The sequence below is a fragment of the Podarcis raffonei genome, chromosome 15, assembly GCF_027172205.1.
Source record: "Podarcis raffonei isolate rPodRaf1 chromosome 15, rPodRaf1.pri, whole genome shotgun sequence".
NCBI classification, from domain to species: domain Eukaryota; kingdom Metazoa; phylum Chordata; class Lepidosauria; order Squamata; family Lacertidae; genus Podarcis; species Podarcis raffonei.
In genome coordinates, this window is record NC_070616.1 from 43585501 (window position 1) to 43606461 (window position 20961).

General features: G+C 42.7%; 1 protein-coding gene across 3 annotated transcripts in view; it reads left to right on the forward strand.

Annotated features, from left to right (window-relative positions):
- LOC128402706 (outer mitochondrial transmembrane helix translocase-like) overlaps positions 1-20961 on the forward strand; it is a 44996-nt gene that overhangs the window by 4525 nt on the left and 19510 nt on the right. The window contains exons 1-5 of one of the 3 annotated variants that reach the window (XM_053367038.1): positions 1182-1229; positions 6689-6899; positions 13352-13450; positions 14010-14130; positions 17081-17281. In XM_053367038.1, the coding sequence (XP_053223013.1) occupies positions 6726-6899; positions 13352-13450; positions 14010-14130; positions 17081-17281 (595 nt within the window). In that variant the 5' untranslated portion in view covers positions 1182-1229; positions 6689-6725. Of the gene's footprint in view, positions 1-1181; positions 1230-6282; positions 6900-13351; positions 13451-14009; positions 14131-17080; positions 17282-20961 lie in introns of those variants that run through there. The other 2 variants (XM_053367039.1, XM_053367040.1) reach the window with 2 other exon arrangements.

The following is a 20961-nucleotide window of genomic DNA, read 5'->3' on the forward strand; positions in this document are numbered from 1 at the left end:
AGTATAATCTAATAATTTATCCTGCCATTCTTTTTTTGTTGGCACAAATTCTTTTTTCCAATTTCTGGCAATTAAGGTCCTCGCGTGCCTGTGGCATACAGGAATATTTTCTGATCCTCTTTTGCTATACCTGTGTCTGTTATTCCTAAAGGGAAAGCTTTTGTATTTTTACGAAATTATATTTAAACATTTTTTTAAGTTCATCATATACTATATCCCCGAAGCTTTTGATTTTTTCACAGGTCCACCAGATATGTATAAGTGTCCCTTCTGCTGTACTGCACCTCCAACACAGGTTTGCTTTTGTTTTATACATTTTAGCTATTTTGGCAGGTGTTAAGTACCATCTGTAAAACATCTTGATTAAATTTTCCCCTAGTGCTAAGGCAAAGCTTCTTCTTTCTTTTAGAGTTTTAGAGTTTACTAATGCAACTTTTAATTGATTAATGCAGCAACATACCTACTCTTGGGATATGGGTGGCACTGTGGTCTGAACCACTGAGCCTCTTGGGCTTGCCAGTCAGAAGGTCAGCAGTTCGAATCCCCACAACGGGGCGTCGCAGCTCCTGCCCACCTAGCAGTTCAAAAGCACATCAAAGTGCAAGTAGATAAATAGGTACCGCTCCAGCGGGAAGATAAACGGCATTTCCGTGCACTGCTCTGGTTCGCCAGAAGCGGCTTAGTCATGCTGGCCACATGACCCGGAAGCTGTACACCTGCTCCCTCGGCCAGTAAAGCGAGATGAGCGCCGCAACCCCAGAGTCTTCCCTGACTGGACCTAATGGTCAGCGGTCCCTTTACCTTTACCTACTCTTACTCCAGAAGCCAATACACGTTTACTAAGAGATAAGTTATTCCGACTCCCATGAGACCTATTTACCTGGGCGGAAGTAGCATTAAACTTCATAGGAATTACTTCTGGGTGAGTTTACCTTTTTAAACATGGGCAGCATTGCGCTGTTCATTAACGAATCTGCGCCTAACTCCAATGGAGAGACAAGCAGCTTGCTTGGATACCTGCGCCCGCAAGGAACCCAGGAGTCCTGCTCCGGCCCTAGTGGGCTGTCCTTTGCACACGTGACTCTTTTCGGTGCCAGGACGCGGAAGCAAAAGGCTTCCTCCGGCGTTTTCTGTTTCCCGTTGGCGGTGAGCACAGCAAGCGCATTGCCCGACTCTCGCCGGCATCGTGCTGGGCCCCAGGAAGGAGGCGGCGGCCCAGGTAGGAAAGGGTTAGTTCCCCGGCGGCGAGTTGGTGGGGCTGCCGCGTCTCCCTCCCTCCCTCCCTGGGCTCGGCTGGCGTTCAGCACCACGGCCAGCGACGCGGCCCGAAAGGAGACCCGGAGGCCTCTTCTGCGAGTCCCCCCAGCCGAGCCCCGAGGACGAGGACGAGGAGACTCAGTCCGGGGCCTCCCAGATCAGGGGCCGATTGCAAGGGTTCGTCCGGCCCCGAGAGAGAAGCTGAGCCGCTGCTAGGCAAGGCTGGACAACATGGCCTTGCGCTGCCCTGTTCCGAGCCGGAGCCCTGGTCCATCTCCCTCGCCGGAGGACTGACCCCTGAGCTTCCAGCCTCTCTGCCCATTGGCCGTGCTGGCTCATTCCCAGAGATCTGGAGAGCGCCGTGCCGACTACCGACAGGCCTCTGGGGCTCAACAGTGGAATAGTAACAACCAGGACAACAATTAGCATTTCTGCAGCACCTTCCCGATGTTTGCAACTGCCCTCCCTGAGCTTATTAAAATTCTTACAACCTGACATTGCAGATCGGTACTGTCATCCCCTTAGAGCCAATAGGAAGCACAGGCTGGATTGATTAAAGCAGAAGTGCCTAACCTTTGGCTCTCCAGATGTTACTGGACTCCAATTTCCAACAGCCACAGTCATCATAGCCAATGGTCAGAGACTGAGCAGGTCGTAGCCACAATGACTATCTTCTATCCCCACTGTCAGAGGCATGATGCCTCTGAATGCCAGTTGCTGGGAAGCACACACGGGGGAAGTGCAATTGTCACATGGGGAGTGTGGTGTTGCATTCAAGTTCTGCTGGCAGGCTTTCCAATGGTAGAACAGAGTCCTGGACTAGATAGGTCCTTAGAACTTCTTACAAGTTCTGCAGTATCTGGAGGGCCACAGAATCTTCTCCCCTGGTGCAGGGAGATCCATGGATAGATATCCCTGTTTTCAAAGGGTTAAGAACAGCTGCAGGGAACCCAGTTTGACTTTGGACTTGACCACTAGTGGAGGAAGCTCTTTGCACCAATTTCCTGATTGAAGCTGCCTCCCATCCTCAACTCTGTTATCTGCACAAGAGGTGTGGACACTGGGAATAGATGTTGCACGAGAAATAATAGCTTAGACAGGACCTGCTAAACAAGAGTGGGTCTCTCTTCTGCATAAACACGCATACAAGTGCATTGTAAATTTCTTAAATATTACAAACAGTACCAGAGAACTCTTCTGTAAAAACAGAAAAGGGCGTTTCTGAACAGGAGAAACCAGCTGAAGGAACACCAGCTGAGAAAGCCTTACTGTTAGAAACTGAAGTAGATAAAACTCCCATTGCCACCCAGGAATATGAAAACAAACCTCTTCTTGATCTTTTTAACACTCCTGAATTATATGCTAAATTTGAAATAGGGTATTTTATCACTGCAGTAAAATAAGCTGCAGTTTAAGAAGTAAATAAGTATTGCATGTATTTCATTTGCCCACACCCCAAAAATTTCATTTTGTGCAAGAAAATTATTATTATTAATAATAATACTTTTATTATTTATACCCTGCCCATCTGGCTGGGTTTTCCCAGCCATTCTGGGTGGTTCCCAGCAGAATAGTAAAAACATGATAGAACATCAAATATTTAAAACCTCCTGTTACAGGGCTGCCAAAGTCAGATAGTTGTTTATTTTCTTGACATCTGAACAGAGGGTGTTCCACAGGGAGGGCACCGCTGCCAAGAAGGCCGTCTTCCTGGTTTCCTGTAACTTCACTTCTCACAGTGAGGGAACCACCAGAAGGCCCTCAGAGGTGGACCTCCATGTCCAGGCTGAGAGATGGGGTGGAGATGCTCCTTCAGGTATACAGGGCCAAGAAAAGAAGGGTCTTCCTCATGGCTTTAATGTTTCTGGAAAATTTATATTGCTTGCAAGTGACTATAAAGAGGTGGAAGGGATTTAGTTTGAGGCATTTTGAAGTTTAAAGTAGTACTACAGTACATTCTAAAGTATTATCTAGGGTTTCCCAAATATCTGAGTTGGTTCACACATGCACACCCCTGAACGTGTAAAGTTGCCATTGACCCTGACCCATATTCTTAGAAAAGTAAATGAAAGAAAGTGTGCTGGTCCTGGGGGGGGGGTGTTACCGTGAGGCGTGGTCAGTGTCTGGTCCTGGGTTGAGGGTCTGGAGACTATCCACCAAGGGGGAAGCGGGGTCCAAAGCAGAAGCCGGGCGTGGACGGGAACTCCAAAAGAACAGGTCTGGGTGCTGGCAGAAACAGGTTTCCAACGACGTTGCTCCCGCAACCTGGGACTGGGCTGACTGGCCTTTATCTCCTCTGGGGCCTAGGGCGGTCCCGGCCCACAGGTGACTCGCCTCTCCTGGCCTTAAGGCGAGCACTCCTCCTGAGAGAACTTAGTTCCCTCCGCCTTTCTGCCCTGAGCCTCTGCAGCTCAGGAGAGGCTGGAGGGTTACTGGACCCAGAGGCAACCTCACCTCCCCCTGACAGGGCTGGGAGAGGAGCACCTGCAGGCAATGGGTCCTCAATCACCCCCGGAGCCAGAGCGGATTCATCTGGTGTCTGCTCCTGAGGATCCGGCACAGGTGAGGGCCCTTCAGATTCAAGGCGGGGACTCCTGTGCAGGCTGGGATTCCTCTGGTTCAGCCTCTGAATCAGATTCCCAGGCCATCACAAAAAGTCAAGAAATATCAATATATATTAAATGTTTATTAATTATCAATCACCATTGCTAGGGATCTAAAAATGTGAAAAAACAAGCAAAAACTATTATTTATTTATTTATTAAATTTATATACTGTCCTAGGCCCGCAGGTCTCTTTTTTAAAAAAATAAATTGTTATTGGTTTTACAATTTAATTTTACATTCACACATTAAATAGAATCAAAAAGTGTAGAATTCTCCAAATTCTCGGACTTCCTCCCTTCCCTCTGTGGAGTCTGCTAATAACTATTTTCTACTGCATATCAAATCGTCCTCTATTTAGCCTTAAAACTCTATTTATATCCATGGTTCTTTTCACATTGCAAGTGTTACTTCAGTCCTGCTAATGTCTACAGTGTTCTCTTAAGTATGTTACAAAATTTTCCCAGTCCTTGTTAAATTTGTTATCATCCTGGTTCCTGGTTTTTCAGTCATTTTAGCCATCTCAGCATAGTCCATCAATTTTGTTGTCCACTCTTCTCTTGTAGGTGTTTTGTCTTCCTTCCGTATGTGGGCTGCCGTCGTCGCGTACATGAATAGTCTTTTATAATTCCTTGGTATCTCTGCACCTAAAATTCCCAATAAAAAGGCTTCTGGTTTTTTAACAAAGGTTATTTTAAACATTTTTTTTAACTCATTGTATATCATTTCCCAATATGCTTTTATTGCCTTACAAGTCCACCACATATTATAAAGGTGCCCTCTTTTACTTTACATTTCCAACATATATTTGAACTAGTCATGTACAAATTTGCTAGCATACTAGGAGTCAAATACCATCTGTACATCATCTTCATATAATTTTCTTTCAATGTACTGCATGCCGTAAATTTTAAATCCTCTCTCCACAGCTTCTCCCATGAAGAGTTGAATATTGTATCCAAAATCTCTTGCCCATTGTATCTTTACTGATTTAACCTCTTCATTCTAACAACCTCTTATACATTTTAGATAGTGCTTTTACTTTATTTTGCAACAATTCATTTTCAAAGCTTGTGATTTCATTACTGAATCCATTTCTTTTATCCTTTTTAAATACAGTACATCATTTAATTGATGGTATTGTAACCAATCTGTTAATGACTCTCTTATATCTTCAAAATTTGTTAGTTTCAATTAGTTTACCTTTTCATACCATAGATATGCATGCCAACCAAATCGGTTTTCATGACCTTCCAAATCTAGAACATCCGTATTTTCCAATGCTATCCATTCTCGAAGCCAGCAGAGGCCGGACGCCTCATAGCATAACCTCAGATCTGGCAGGGAGAAGCCACCTCTTACTTTAACATCTGTTAATTACATATTTTATTCTTGGTTTCTTCCCCTGCCAGATAAATTTAGAAATATCTTTCTGCCATTCTTTAAAGTGACCTGTCCCACTGATAACAGGTATTGATTGGAATAAAAACAACATTCTTGGCAATGCATTCATTTTTATAACCGATATTCTTCCCCATATGCCCGCAGGTCAGACCAATTCACAAGATAAAATTACAATATAAAAACACAAAATACATAATCAAAATATAAACAGAAACAGCTGAATAACCCCCCAAAACACTTAAGAACAGTTAAAACAATTTTTTTTTAAAACTACAATCAAAAAGCAGTTTAAAAGAATGCAAACAGAACTCTCTGCTGGGCTGCAGGAGTCCTTTTGTAGTCTGTCAGGGGCCCTAGGCCTGGTGAGAGAGGCAGGAGCTGGACCCACACACTCTCAGCAGCTGTTGCCATACAGAAGTTTCTCAATGCCCTTTATTCGTAAGGCTCATTGTTCTGAATTAATGCTTTTGCCTAATGTCTTATAAGCATATTTGAATATTGTATCCAAAATCTCTTGCCCATTGTATCTTTACTGATTTAACCTCTTTACTCCACCCCAGGCCTTTTTTGACCCTCTTTCAACCCCTGGATATTTACTTAGCTGCTTGCACAGTCCCACCAAGGTAAAAGGCCCCTGGACGGTTAGGTCCAGTCAAAGACAGCTATGGGGTGTGGTGCTCATCTCACTTCAGGCCGAGGGAGCTGGCGTTTGTCCACATACAGCTTTCCGGGTCATGTGGCCAGCAGGACTAAACTGCTCCTGGCACACAGAAACACCATTTACCTTCCCGCTGCAGCGGTACCTATTTATCTACTCATGCTGGTATGCTTTTGAACTGCTATGACCGGGGGGAAAAGTGATATTTCCACTGAGCTACAGTCTTTCCCCATACTGGAGGTGGGAGGTTGAGGATGAGTAAGAATTGCTCCCCTATAGAGATCAGAAAGTTCATAGCAGAGGTGGGACTGTAATGGGAGGGCTTCCTGATTCATAGCTCCTTAGTCACTACACGGCACCAGCATTGTCTCTCCTTGGCTGAAATGTGACTTCATTACTTGGCTTTGTGATCTTGAAGAGTTTGGATTTGGATTTGATATCCCGCCTTTCACTCCCCTTCAGGAGTCTCAAAGCGGCTCACATTCTCCTTTCCCTTCCTCCCCCACAACAAACACTCTGTGAGGTGAGTGGGGCTGAGAGACTTCAAAGAAGTGTGACTGGCCCAAGGTCACCCAGCAGCTGCATGTGGAGGAGCGGAGACGCAAACCCGGTTCCCCAGATTACGAGACTACCGCTCTTAACCACTACACCACACTGGCTCTCTTGTGACAATCCAAAATGCTGATACAATGGCTGCAGTTTTTCCTTTCTAATTCATTTATATCCCTTGTCACCTCCCCCCCCGCTTTTTACTTTTTTAATGTAGTTCAGCTTGTAGTCTGGCTGCCTGAAACACAGAAGAGATGTTGCTAGGGGAAGTCTCCAAAGACCTTCTGACTCGGCCACTGACCCGGAATGAAGTGTTTGCTGTTCTCCTTCGCCTGACCGTCTTTGGGGCTGCCACCTACTTCAGCATCAAGTGGGTATCAGATGCCTTGGACCCAACCCGTAAGCAAAGGATACAGCTAAAGAAAAAGGTATATACATGGAACTTACCCACAAAGTCCACTGTGTGTGTGCACCAATTAGGCTATAATTTTGGAATCCTAAAATGGTCACAGATCTTGATCACTGATATTCTGCTGTGGTGAATACCTCATATGTCCTTCCATAGCAGCACATTCACATGCCAATAATCGGGGGGGGGGGGGGAGTCGGGTCCTATGCATGGCTTTAGCACCATTTAGCACCACTGTAGCATTCAATGACAGGCTGGTCTATCTTTCTCTTTTTTTCATGTTTCTTTGTCTCTGCTCATCTTTCAACAACAAATGGACAGTAGCCTCCAGTCTTTTGGGGCCCGGGGTCACTTTTAGAATGTAAGGAACTGTTGCAGGCACCAAAAAACCACACATTTCACATTGATACCCACACCCACATGCAAAGCAAATGAAACACAAGCAAAAGAAGGCAAGGCCCCCAACCAACCTCCCTCCTGGTTTTATTTTTTGTTGTTTTGGTTTTAACTGAGATTTTGTACACAACGCAGATATATTTTTATATGAGTTTACAGTAGATAAATATAAAATGAACTAACTAAATACTAGATAGCTAACATTTAAAAATATCTGTGTGAGAGGACAAAGGAGCTATCTCCTTATGGGATAGTTTCCAGGTGTATATTACTTTCGTAACTTAAGTCTCCCTTCTGGGATCCATTTGTGAACAGAATGTGTGAGTAAACTCTTTTTATACTTTTATAGAAGACTGTGTTGCATCTATCTTTTTATGACGGACTAAAGGGGAAATTACCAAGGAAACTTATTTTAGAGGCTTTAGCGAGCCTAAGCAAACACATCCTCTGCAAAAGTTTAAAAAGGGGAATGTTATTCTACTAAATTGTAGAACTTGTTAACACAAGTTGGAAAGGATATAATCAAACAATATATCCTCTGCTGCATCCCTGAACATTCCCACAATAGGCATGATGCTCTGAGAGAAAAATACCATCTGCCAGAGGTAGCCCTATGGCAATACTTGCAGCTACATCTTTTAGTAACTTTGTTTGGTCTGGTGGCCTGCTCAGCATCTGAGACACCCAAAATTTGGAGCAATTGGATAATTCATTTGAAACAAAAAAGCCAGCAATTACTTTTTATAGGTATTTATTATCAACAAGTAAGTTTGATATACAGAGTTTAAGAAATGATTGGAATAAAGAGTTGGAATGTTCACGATTATCTAGACCAGGCATGTCCAACAGGTCAATTGCGATCTACTGGTTGATCGCCAGGAAGTTTCTGGTCAATCGCCAGTAGATCGTGTGTTCTTTAGTGATCGCCAGCCTAAAAGGAAAAAAAAGCTCCCCGTAAAAAAAGCTCAACAACTCTTCTCCCCCCCCCAAAAAAAAGCTCAATAACCATGGGCAATTGCAGGGAGAGCTCCTTCCCTCTTGCTGACAGAGAGCTCACCAGTATGTGTGTGAGTGTGTTGTGCGGGATGGCTGGATGGCTCCCCCTCCTTCATGCCGACAAAGAGCTGGCCAGTATGTGTGTGAGTTTGCATGTGTGCGTGGGACGGCTCCCCTTCCCCCGAGGATGTAACAGGGATGCTGCCCTGTGCCTATCAGAGACCAGATCCTAGCCTGCACCCTGCTTGGGCAAAGGGGGATGCAGGCTGAGACTTGGGCAGTGCCAGGGGGCAAATCCAAGGGCGGACCATGGGCTTCCCTTGCCCATTTAAGCAGCCCACACCTGGGACACTCCCTCTTCCTTCCCTTGCCGGTTTCCAGTGTGGATCTCTGTAGGTCTCCTGCATTGTGACTAGGAAAGTCTTAGACCTCGCCTGGGATCTCATCCTTCCTTGCCCGCCTGCTTTTTGTATCCACGCTGCATCATGCAGGCAAGAGAGGAAGAGGCGTCTGTCCTGGTTTCTGCATTTGCCAGGATTCATCGTTGCAAGGGAGCTTGGGAAACTGAGTTCCCTTGCATGGTGAGTAGTTCCTTTGCGAGGGCTGAGGATCCTGGGAAACTGAGTTTTCCAGCCATTTGGGGCTTTCTGTGCTTGTGTGGGGAAAAGTTTTTCTGTTGGCTAAAAAGCTGTTTTTTGAGGCTGGTTTGTTTCCTGCTTACATAACGTGGTCTTCAGTAATAAAAAAATTCAGGAATTAGATACCAGCACTGTCGGGGTCTTTGTTGATTGTTGGTGCATTTTAAAACTGAAGCCATGTGGGGCCAGGGGGCGGGCGCTGGTTGGGTTGTTATTTTCCTGTGCCTTCCAGGTGGGCATGCTCTTGCTAAAGTTTCCAGTGCTACTGCTTTATATAATAAATGAAAATTAATTAAAAGGAATAAATAAATAATTTTTTAAAATAATCATTGTGCATTTTAAGTTAACAAACAGGGTAACTGAGCCATTGGTGCTTCAGCTTGTCCCAGGTTCCTTATGTGGGGCAGGTCCCAGCCTCCATTGGGGTGGCATTGTTTTGCAGCAAGGTTTGATTTTGAGGTGGTTTGTGTGCAGCTTTGGCTGTGCAGTTGCAGGGGAATACAGCTTTTGTTTTAAGTTCAGTTCTGAGGTTTGCTACTGCATTTGCTTTTAGCTTTTTGGTTTGCTTTGGAGGTAGTGTGGTGTGGGTACAGTTGTTTGGGCGCCATATGTGAAATTGAAAGCCTAGCACGCATCTACTGGCTCCTCAGATCTGTGTAAACTACTTAGCTGAGTTGGTTTTCCTTGTCTGGGTGTTTTGTATCTTAAAGGTTGTCACACTTTACAAAGCAGGCAGTCTTCTGTCTTGCTGAGTTAGTTTTTAAATCAATTCTTTCAGAAGGTCTAGTCCCTATTGTAAAAAAAATGAGTGCTCCAAAGAAGTCCAAAACCTATCATTTTCATAAGGAATGGGAAATTGAGTATTTCTTTGTGATGGTGAAAGAGAAGTGTTGTTGTTTAATTTGTAACGCCTGTGTCCTTACCAAAAAAGGGTAACTTGGAACGCCATTATAATGCTTTCCACCGTAGTAAATTTGATGTCGATTTTCCAGTCAAAAGTGGAATTCGTAAACTTAAGCTCAAAGAACTCAAAGCAAAATTAGCTTCTCAGCAGCAATTACTGGTAAAATCCAACTCACATTCTAACAATGCAACCATGTCATCCTTCAACCTGATTGCTAAAAAGTGCAAACCTTTCACAGAAGGGGAGTTTGTAAAAGAGTATTTTCTTGCAGCAGCTGAACATCTTTTTGAAGGGTTTAAAAATTAAAAAGAGACCATAGCTGCTATCCAAGATCTTCAATTATCAAGAAACACAGCCATACAGTGAATGGAAAACATGTGTAAAAATATTGATGAACAGCTGTTGAAAGATGTGTCCAGTTGTGTTGCTTTCTCACTCTAGCTAGACAAATCTACAGACATCAGTGACACAGCTCAGCTACTAGTTTTTATTTGTATGGTTGTTAAATATTACAGCACAAAAGAAGAACTTCTTGGGATAGTTTCTTTAAAAGAGAAAACCACCAGTGAAGAAATATTTAATTCCTTCTATTCCTTTATAAACAAGCTTAGTGTTCCATTACACAAGCTTGTTGCCATCACTACAGATGAAGCAAAAGCCATGACAGGTCGGGTTAATGGATTTATTGCCCTTTTTCGACAACATGGTGATTTCCCTGACTTCCTTGCGTACCACTGTATCATTCACCAGCAAGTTTTGGCAAGCAAGAAACTGAACACAAAGCATGTCATGGACATAGCTTTTAAAATTGTAAATTCAATTCGTGAAAAAGCACTTCAAAGGCGGCTTTTCAATCTCACTCTTGAGGAAGGGCAGCTAGAATTAATTTTACACACAGATGTAAGGTGGCTCAGTAGGCACAGACTTTTGGTAAGATTTCGTAGTTTGTAGGAAGAAATAATATCCTTTTTGAAGGAGAGGGGAGATGAGTACACTCAGTTAGAAGATGATGAGTGGTTATTTGATCTGGCTTTCCTTGCTGATTTCACAGGTAAACTTAGTGATATGAACCTAGAGCTACAAGGTAAAGGTAAATGCATTGGCAAGATGATTATCATAGTTTCATCCTACAAAACAAAATTTAAGCTAATGACGGCTGCCTTTACAATCAAAATTTTTGATCACTTTCCTAATATGCAAGACCGTCTGGAAAAAAATCCTGACTTTGTTTTTCAAACAGAGAAGTATGTGGCCAAAATTGGTTCTGTTATTCTGTAGTTTAAAAAGATTTGGTGACTTCCAAAAAAATGAATTAATTGTAGAGTACATGTCATTTCCATTCAAATCTGATTTGGACGTTAAAAAAATTGCAGTCTTTATCAGTACAAATTACTCATTGTGCAAAATATCTCTTGAAAATGATATATTAACTCTGAAAAATGACATTTTTATGAGGGCCCGTGCAGAAGAAGAATAATTTTGGGAGTTTGTGCCTATACAGAAATTTCCAAATTTGAGAAGATGCAGTGAAATTCTGCACTCATGTTTCAGTTCATGATAATATGACAGCAACAATCATAGATAACAATGGCTCTCCATTCACAGTGGGATCAGGTGTTAAACAGGGTTGTGTTATTGCCCCAACTCTATTGATTATTTTCATTGCCATGATCCTACACTTTGTCAAAGGGAAACTCCCCACTGGAGTAGAAATCATATATCGAACAGATGGAAAGCTCTTCAATCTGAGCAGGCTGAAAGCAAAGACTTCTGTCATAGAGCTTCAGTATGCTGATGACAACGTAGTGTGCGCACGCTCAGAGGATGACCTCCAAACTATCCTAAATATCTTTGCAGAAGCTTACAAAAAGCTTGGCCTATCACTCAACATCCAAAAAACCAAAGTGCTGCACTAACAAGTACAAAACAACCCATCTGCAGCACCACAAATCCAACTCAATGGTGTAACATTGGAAAATGTCGATCACTTTTCCTACCTAGGCAGTTATCTTTCCACAAGGGCCAAAATTGATGCCGAAATCCAGCATCGCCTGAGCTCCGTGAGTGCGGCTTTCTCCCTATTGAAGTGCAGAGTGTTTGACGACTGGGACATTCACAGGGAAACCAAAATGCTTGTTTACAAAGCTATTGTACTACCAACCTTACTATATGCTTGTGAAACATGGGCCACTTATAAAAGCCATCTCCAGCTACTTGAAAGATTCCATCAATGGTGTCTCTGAAAAATTTTACACATCACTTGGGAAGACAGGAGAACTAATATCAGTGTACTGGAAGAAGCAAAGATCACCAGTGTCAAAGCGATGATTCTTCAACATCAAATTCATTGGACTGGTCATGTTGTGCACATGCCTGATGAATGTCTTCCAAAGCAACTACTCTATTCCAAACTTAAAAATGGAGGTTTAAAGACTGCCTCAAGACAAATCTAAAAAATGTAGTAAAAACACTGACAACTGGGAAACACTGGCCTGCAAGCACTTCAGTTGGAGAACAGCCTTTACCAAAGGTGTCATGGGCTTTGAAGACACTCGAACTCAGGACGCAAGGAAGAAATGTGCTAAGAGGAAGGCACGCTTGGCAAATCCACACCATGAAACCTATGTCCCCACTGTGGAAGGATGTGTGGATCCATAATTGGCCTCCACAGTCACTTACGGACTCATTGTTAAAACCGTGTTTATGGAAGACAGTCTTACTTGGCTACGAATGATCACCAAAGAAGAAAGAAGAAGACGATGTCCCACATTTACTAAATTTTGGAAGAAAGTGCTGGACTATATAAACAAGACACAGCGGGAAATGTTAAGATGCTCTTGAACTATATACTAGTTCTGTTGGCAACAGGACTGAGGAAATGGATTCTACATGCCCTAATGGTGGCCAAGAGACAGATGAACTAGAAGAATAGCGATACAATTCCCCTTAATCAATGGCTTGAAAACACGACAACATTGGCAATGTATGAACAGACACACACTTTCTTTGAATAAATATAATGATATTTTGAATGAGTTTACACATAATAAATTAGTCAAAACAAACAAAAAAAATCCTTCCAGTAGCACCTTAGAGACCAACTGAGTTTGTTATTGGTATAAGCTATACCAATAACAAACTTAGTTGGTCTCTAAGGTTCTACTGGAAGGAATTTTTTGTTTTGTTTTGACTATGGCAGACCAACACGGCTTCCCAGCTGTAACCATAATATATTAGGTTATTGACAGTTATATGTGTATTAGGATAAGAAAAATACAGCCAGATGGGTGGTGTATAAATAATAAATTATTATTATTATTATGTAACAGTATTTTTTTCCCATTCTCACTCACTTTTTTCTTTATTCCTTTTCCTCACTCTATCTTTTATAAATGAAATTCTTCTTCTAAAAGTGCCAGGTGCAAGTCACTGTGTGTAGTCATGACAATAGCAACTCATGACAATAGCAGAGTCCTATATTAAATCTCTGAGATAAAGGGAGGACTGCAACTCTGGGCCTCTTTGTTTTGTCGGCAGGCAGAACGCTTGATGAAGCAGATTGGGGTGGAAGGAGTGAAGCTGGCAGAGCATGAGATGATCATTGCCGCTCACCTGGTGGTTCCAAAGGATATCAAGGTAGGTGGCCAGGCTGCTGCTCCTCTTGACAAAATGCAAGAGAGGTTTGAGGCTCTCTAATCTGCTGAAGAAAAATGGACAGGAAAACAAAGGTTGCACATATCTTAGTTCTGAAATGAGATTGTGTGGGTTCACACCAGAATTAGTAATTCAGATCTGGAACTTTAGCACTTTGCAGCACATCAATATAGACTGTTGGGTCTTTGACTGGTGGGTTGGGACCCACTCTCAGGTCATGACCTGATCTAAGATGGGTCACAACAGCAGCACAACCACCAGTCCAAATACCACTCTACAAATGGCAAACTGTTTGGGTCAGTTCTTTAAAAAGGATGAAAATTGCTGATGTAGACAACCCTTTAAACCAAGAATAGATAGAAAAGGTCCCTACCCCAAAGAGCTTAGTCTGAATGGTTATAATGGAGGAAAAACAGTGACAGAATGAATAGAAAAGCCAAGGATAACAGGAAAATAGTGCAGTTGCATTTAGATTCAAATTTCTAACCTTTGTTAGTCCCTTTGTTATCTGCCAACTGCTCACAGCTTGTCCCACCTACAGGTAACTTGGAAGGACATTGCAGGCCTGGATGAGATGGTCAGCGAACTCCAGGACACTGTGATCCTCCCATTCCAGCGGCGACACTTGTTGCAGCACTCCAGGCTCTGCCAGCCCCCAAGAGGTATTTACTTTGGAACAAGGGGCAATTTACTAGTTACTCAATATCATTTTTGAGACTTAAGAAAAGTGTTTCCTTCCTTTCAAAATCTGCATTATTTAGCCAAACCCTACATATCAAATAAGTTATTATGGTCAGAGGGTTAGTTTGCTACCTGTTGTCCACTTAAGAAACTTGCTGGGTATGTACAAGTGACTCCCCATTTACCCAGGGGTTCTGTTCTGGGTCCCCACACACAAAAGCAAAATTGCGTAAAACGGCCTGCCATTCCTTCATCTCCCGCAAGCCGGGGGGGGGGGGTGGAACTTCCACAGCTGACACACGCAGGGAGGGATGGTGGGGCTCGGCTAAGAGCTGCTCCCCGTTTCCAGGGACCACTTCTGGGGACCTGGCACCACACATGCACACAGACAGAATGTACATCAACGCGGAATTGCCTCAGTCAGTTGGGCAGCAGCAAGAGCAGCATTAGGTATTAAACATTAATACTTCCATTAGCATTTTTCCGTCGACAACAAAAACAACATTTCCCCCAGCTTGAAAGCGTTATTCCAACAGAATTAAATTAAATGTTCTACTCAGTTTAAATTTAACAAATACCTCCAAATCAAAGCTACCGTATTTTTCGCTCTATAACACGCACCTGACCATAACACGCACATCGTTTTTAGAGGAGGAAAACAAGGGAAAAAACATTCTGAATGAAACAGTGGATGTATCATTTTTGTGCTTCATGCTGTGGCCACAGACATGTGATCTGATGGTGAATTTGGGGTGACCCAATGCAAAAATCCTGAGAATTCCTGTGGATCCATGCTTTGTAACCACGTTTTTGCACCATTGCAGCCCCAGGCAACAGTGGGTGCGTGATTTTTCTGGTGCAGGCTGTAGCCATGGACATGCTATGTGATCTGATGGTGAATTTGGGGTGACCCAATGCAAAGATCCTGAGGATCCATGTGGATCCATGCTTTGTAACCACATTTTTGCACCATTGCAGCCCCAGGCAACAGTGGGTGCGTGATTTTTTTTGGTGCAAGCTGTAGCCATGGACATGCTATGTGATCTGATGGTGAATTTGGGGTGACCCAATGCAAAGATCCTGAGAATCCCTGTGGATCCATGCTTTGTAACCACATTTTTGCACCATTGCAGCCCCAGGCAACAGTGGGTGCGTGATTTTTTTGGTGCAGGCTGTAGCCATGTACATGCTATGTGATCTGGTGAATTTGGGGTGACCCAATGCAAAGATCCTGAGGATCCATGTGGATCCATGCTTTTTAACCACGTTTTTGCACCATTGCAGCCCCAGGCAACAGTGGGTGCGTGATTTGGGGGGGGGCAGGCTGTAGCCATGGACATGCTATGTGATCTGATGGTGAATTTGGGGTGACCCAATGCAAAGATCCTGAGGATCCATGTGGATCTATGCTTTGTAACCACATTTTAAGTGGGGAGCGAAGGAAAAACAAAGAAGGGACATGAGAGGGGTGTGCAGAGAAGCAGCTGGCTAAGAATGCAGGAGAGGGATTTAACGGGAGGGAGGAAAGAAAGGCAAAAGTTTCCCCCCACCCAAGCCAGCCATCTCTCTCTCTCCCTCCCTCCCTCCCTCTCTCTCCCTCCCCCCTCTCTCTCCCCCTCCCCCCCTCTCTCTCCCTCTCCCCCAGCAGCACCGGAGCACAGAGAGGAATTAGAAGGAACGACACTCTGCTTTCCCCTCTGCTTGCCTGGAGGGGAGGGGCTTTCCCTGCTCTTTGTTCCGTTTGAGCAAACACAGCAACGAAACAGAGGCGGGTGGGCAGTAAGACCCTGAGGCAGAATGCAGGAAAGCAGCCGCTTCCTCTTTTCAGGTTTCCCTTCTCCGTGAAGCGCGATTTGATTTTTGCCTGATTTTTCGGCTCCAGGGACCACACATTCGCTCAATAACACGCACAGACATTTCCCCTTCCGACGCCTCTGTTTCCGCTGCTTTTCTGAGATGGTGTATCCAATGCTTGTCCTACTCAGAGAAGACCAACTGAATATAATGAAGAAGAGTAAATTATGTCCATCATTTTCAATGGGTGCCCTCTGAGTAGAACTTATATGGACACACCTCTGAGACACTGGCAAACTACAGTACATAGAAGGATGGGGGGGCTGAATTTTTCTTGGTGGGTCACAAGTTGTGCCCATTGTCCCTTTCCTAAAATGGTTACTGCAGTTAGAATATGAGTTGTTGGTGCAGTGCACATGGGCACAAATGTGCCTGCAGAGGTTTCCCTGAAGCCTGCAGGGTTCCTTTCCTTGCAATGCTGGAGTTAGGCTTGAAAGAAGCATTCTGTTATAGACAATAGAAGCCTTTTTCCAAGGGGGGTGTCAACTCTCCCTTCTCCTGTTCTGAAACGCCCACCTCACAAAACAGATTTTGGCACATGAGACAAACCACTAAATAGTGTCCCCCTCCCTGCTAGGGAAGAAAGGGTGAATGAAGATCTACATCGGGATCTGCTGCCCTGAGATGGTCACCTCACTTTGCCTGATGGGAGGGTCAAGCCTAATTGTTGTGTGTGGAGCGAGAGATCTTCCTGGAGATGGCAGCCGGGGAGGAATGCTTATCTTTTGCCTCCCCAGCTGCCCTCTGCAAGAAGACCACTCTCTAACTAGGCTGGGGTGGGGTGGGGAGAGAAGCACATTTCCCAAGCCTAATGGTTGGGGGAGTGTGCAAGTATTTGCTGTGTAGACATATACGTGTGGCTGCAGTGCATGTGTGCATGATTGTGGTATGTACAATGCCCACAAGTTTCTCTGATCTGCACATCTGCCCATGAGCCCTAGAGGGCTGGCAATCTTTGAATTAGAAAATTGTTCCTGGTAGGCTTTATAATACAATCAGAAAGTGGGGATGAACTTCTCACATAAAAAAGGGAGGTAGACTGTGAACCTGTGCTGATGGGTTTTTCCTTGCTACCAGGTGTCTTGCTTTATGGCCCTCCGGGTTGTGGGAAAACCCTTCTTGCCAAAGCAACAGCCCAGGCTTCAGGATGCAGGTTCATCAACCTGCAAGCATCTACGCTGACGGACAAATGGTATGGAGAGTCACAGAAGCTCACAGCTGCCGTCTTCTCACTGGCAACCAAGCTTCAGCCCTGCATCATTTTCATAGATGAAATAGGTAATGTTTGTATCCCTTCCTCCCATATCCCAACATCAGCGTCCTCTGCCATGGTTGCCTCTCCTTACTCTTAAGTCACTCCTAGATCTCTTTTTCACTCTCAGTCTCCCAGCCAATTCCTCCTTCCTTTCCTTTCTTGAACATATAAAGGTAAGAATTGCTCTGTCATATCAGGCTAAAGAGCCACCTGGGCCAGTGTTCTGTTTCTTCTAACAACCATTTGTTAGATGGCTCTAATAATGCTCAAACATCCTGCGAAGGTAAGGAAAAGGAGTAAAAGACCCTCTTGCTCCTTCTCTACCCAGTCAGTCACTGTGCTCTGCAGGTGAGGGCCTCCTGCAGATACCACCTTCTCCAGTGGTTCAGACTGCAGAATATAGGAATCAGGCCTCTAGTGTTGTGGCTCCTACCCTTTGGAATTCCCTTCTGTTAAATATTAGGCACAGACTACCCATGTTTTCAATGCCTACTGAAGACTACACCTGATCTTAGTCAAAAGGCCAAGAAGCTGTTGATTGTATGAAGCTTATCTTACTACAGTGTGGGCTGTATAAACAAGCCAGGGATCAATTAATTAAAATTTTAATGGCAAATTTACCTGGGAATTCTGAAACCTACTATCTCAAGTATCTTCTCAAAGATATGACAAATTATTACCCTGGCTGTGGCAAAATTTCTCTCGGAGGTAATAAGAATTAGAAATAAACATGCTCTGGATAAAACACAGTGACTCTCCTGGAATATTTTCTATGTATTCCTGCTTTAAGAACTGTCTCTGCAGGTCTCTGGACTGTAATAAAGAATGTGTTTGCCTACTGTGTGCCTACTAAAGACCCTGCTCTTCCACAAGCCTTTTAAGTAGAACTTTTTCCCAGTCTACGTCTGTAATGGAATTATTTTTAGATTCTTTATTTTATCCCTTGTGTGTTTGGAGCCCTGGGCTCCTTTGGGAGGAAAAGAGATATATAAATGTAATAAATAAATAAGCAAATTAATCTTTAAAGTGTTGCAACATTGCTGTTTTTGCTACAACAGGCTAAGGCTGCAATGATATACCCACTTTTCTTAGAGTTAACAGCATTGAATTCAGTAGGACGTCTGAATTCTGAGTAGACATACTTATATAGGATTGCACTGTACAATCTATTTTTTATAAAACAATTTTTATTGGTTTTTACAAATATTTTCTTGCATGACACTATATTTTGCACAAATAAAACATTTGGCTTAATGAGCCTGTGATTTCCCTCCTCCCCGACAACTGGTTTTCAAATTTAATCTCAATATACTGCATTTTCCTGTATTTCTTCTTGTTATTAAATTATATCATTTTAAAATTACTTAATTAACTGTATTTAACAATAAATGATAATTTCATCCTTACAGAATTTCTTATAACCCTACTAGCGATGTTAACTGTTTACAGTTGTCTTTCTGAAATGCCTGGTCCTGCTGATTCTGGATTTTCCCCGTCAGCTTTGCCATTTCTGCAAAGTCTAATAGCTTCATCTGCCACTCTTCTTTCATCGGTAACTCTTCTTGCTTCCATCTTTGGGCTACTAATATTCTTGCTGCGGTTGTTGCATATAAAAATAATATTTTATCCTGCTTGTGTATTTCCCTATCTACTACACCTAATAGAAAAACTTTGTACCTTTTTGCTGTCTGATGTTCTGCGTCATTTTTGCCAAATCCATATATTCAAATAATTTAATTTGCCAATCTTTAACGGTCGGGATATTTGGGGTTTTCCAATTTTGTGCTAACAGAATCCTGGCAGCTACAGTTGCATATTGAAACATTATATGATCTTCTTTCTTAATCTCATCTCCGATCATTCCCAGAAGGAAGGCTTTGGGCTTTTTAACGAAATTGTATTTAAGTATTTTTTTCAGTTCGTTGTATATGGATTCCCAAAATTTTTTAACTTCTTCACATTTCCACCACATGTGGTAGAAACTTCCTTCTTTGGATTTACACTTCCAACACCTTTTATCACCAGTCTTATACATTTTTTGCAATTTCACAGGGGTGATGTACCAACGGTACAAAGTTTATTGACGATTGGACCAAATTTATAACATATATGGAAACAAATTCTAGAGATATAAAAATCACAGTAGGTTTAATATAACCCTTGCGACGTGTAGACGATATAAAATGAAAAACTGCAGAATGGATTTAATATTTACATAACCCAAAACCGAGATGGAGGGAAGTCAACCGTTATTTGTTGTTAATTAATGTTTGTCTTCTGGTTTGTTCATGTGTTTTGTTTTGGTTGATGTTTTCCATATTTTCTTTTCCATATTTTCTCTAAGGGTAGTACAGGCTGTAAATTTCATTCCTTTAGTCCACAACCTCGTCCATTTGTCAAAATCCAAATTATATCCGATGTCTATTGCCCATTTTACCATGACCTCCTTGACCTCTTCGTCCTTGGTGTCCCAATCTAATAGCTGATTATACATTTTGGATAGCAGTTTAGTTTTGCTTTCTATTATCTCTACCTGGAACTTAGATTTTTTCTCATTCATTCCAATCTTTTTGTCTTCCTTCCATAAGGCATTAATTTGATGATACTGCAACCAACCTGTTAATTTGCTTTTTAACTCTTCGTATGGTCTAATTTTCCATCCTCTTTCCGATCTTTCCAGGAGATCTTCATAGGTCAATCTCTCACCTTCCATGTTTATTTTTTAAATAGTTAATATATCAATAGGCGATAGCCACCAGGGGGTATTTTCCCCCAATAATTTTCTATTCTTTTCCCACGCTTCTAACAGTGTTCCTCTGATAATGTGGTTTGAGAAGCCTTTATGCACCTTTTCCTTATTCTGCCAGAGATAAGCATGCCAACCGAATCTTAAATCGAAGCCTTCTAAATCTAGCAGATCTGTATTTTTTAAGGTAATCCATTCTCTAAGCCAGCAAAGGCACGAGGCTTCATAATACCGTCTCAGATTTGGGACCGAGAATCCTCCTCTGTCTTTTCTATCCGTTAACAATTTAAGTCTAATTCTCGGTCTTTTGCCTTGCCATATGAATTTAGAGAGAATTTTTTGCCAGTTTTTGAATATTACACTTCCTCTAATCACCGGGACATTTTGGAATAAGAATAATAGTTTCGGCAGTATGCACATCTTAATTGCTGCCATTCTACCTGACCAGGAGAGTTTTATCCTATTCCAAATATCTAGTTCCTTTTGGATTTCCTTCCAGGTATTTATATAGTTATCAGCCATTAAATTTATATTTTTCATCGTTAGCCACACTCCTAGGTATTTTACCTTTTTTGCTTCTTTGATTCCCGATTGAAATTCTAACTGCCTCCTTAGATCTTCTCCCATGTTCTTAACCATCATTTTAGTTTTAGTTTTATTTAACTTAAAGCCCGCTACTTTCCCAAAATCCTCTAGAAGTACCAGGACTTTGTCAATACTGTTTTGGGTCCTCCACTGATATTATCAAGTCATCAGCGTATGATTTCAGTTTGAATTCTTTCACCCCAATTCTAATTCCTCGTATCTCTGGTGTTTTCCTTATCTTATTTGCGATTACTTCCAATACCATTATGAATAGAAGTGGTGACAGGGGGCAGCGTTGTCTCGTACCCTTTGAAATTTCGAATGTGTCAGATAAATTGTTATTAATAATCAGTTTGGCTCTTTGATTTGAAT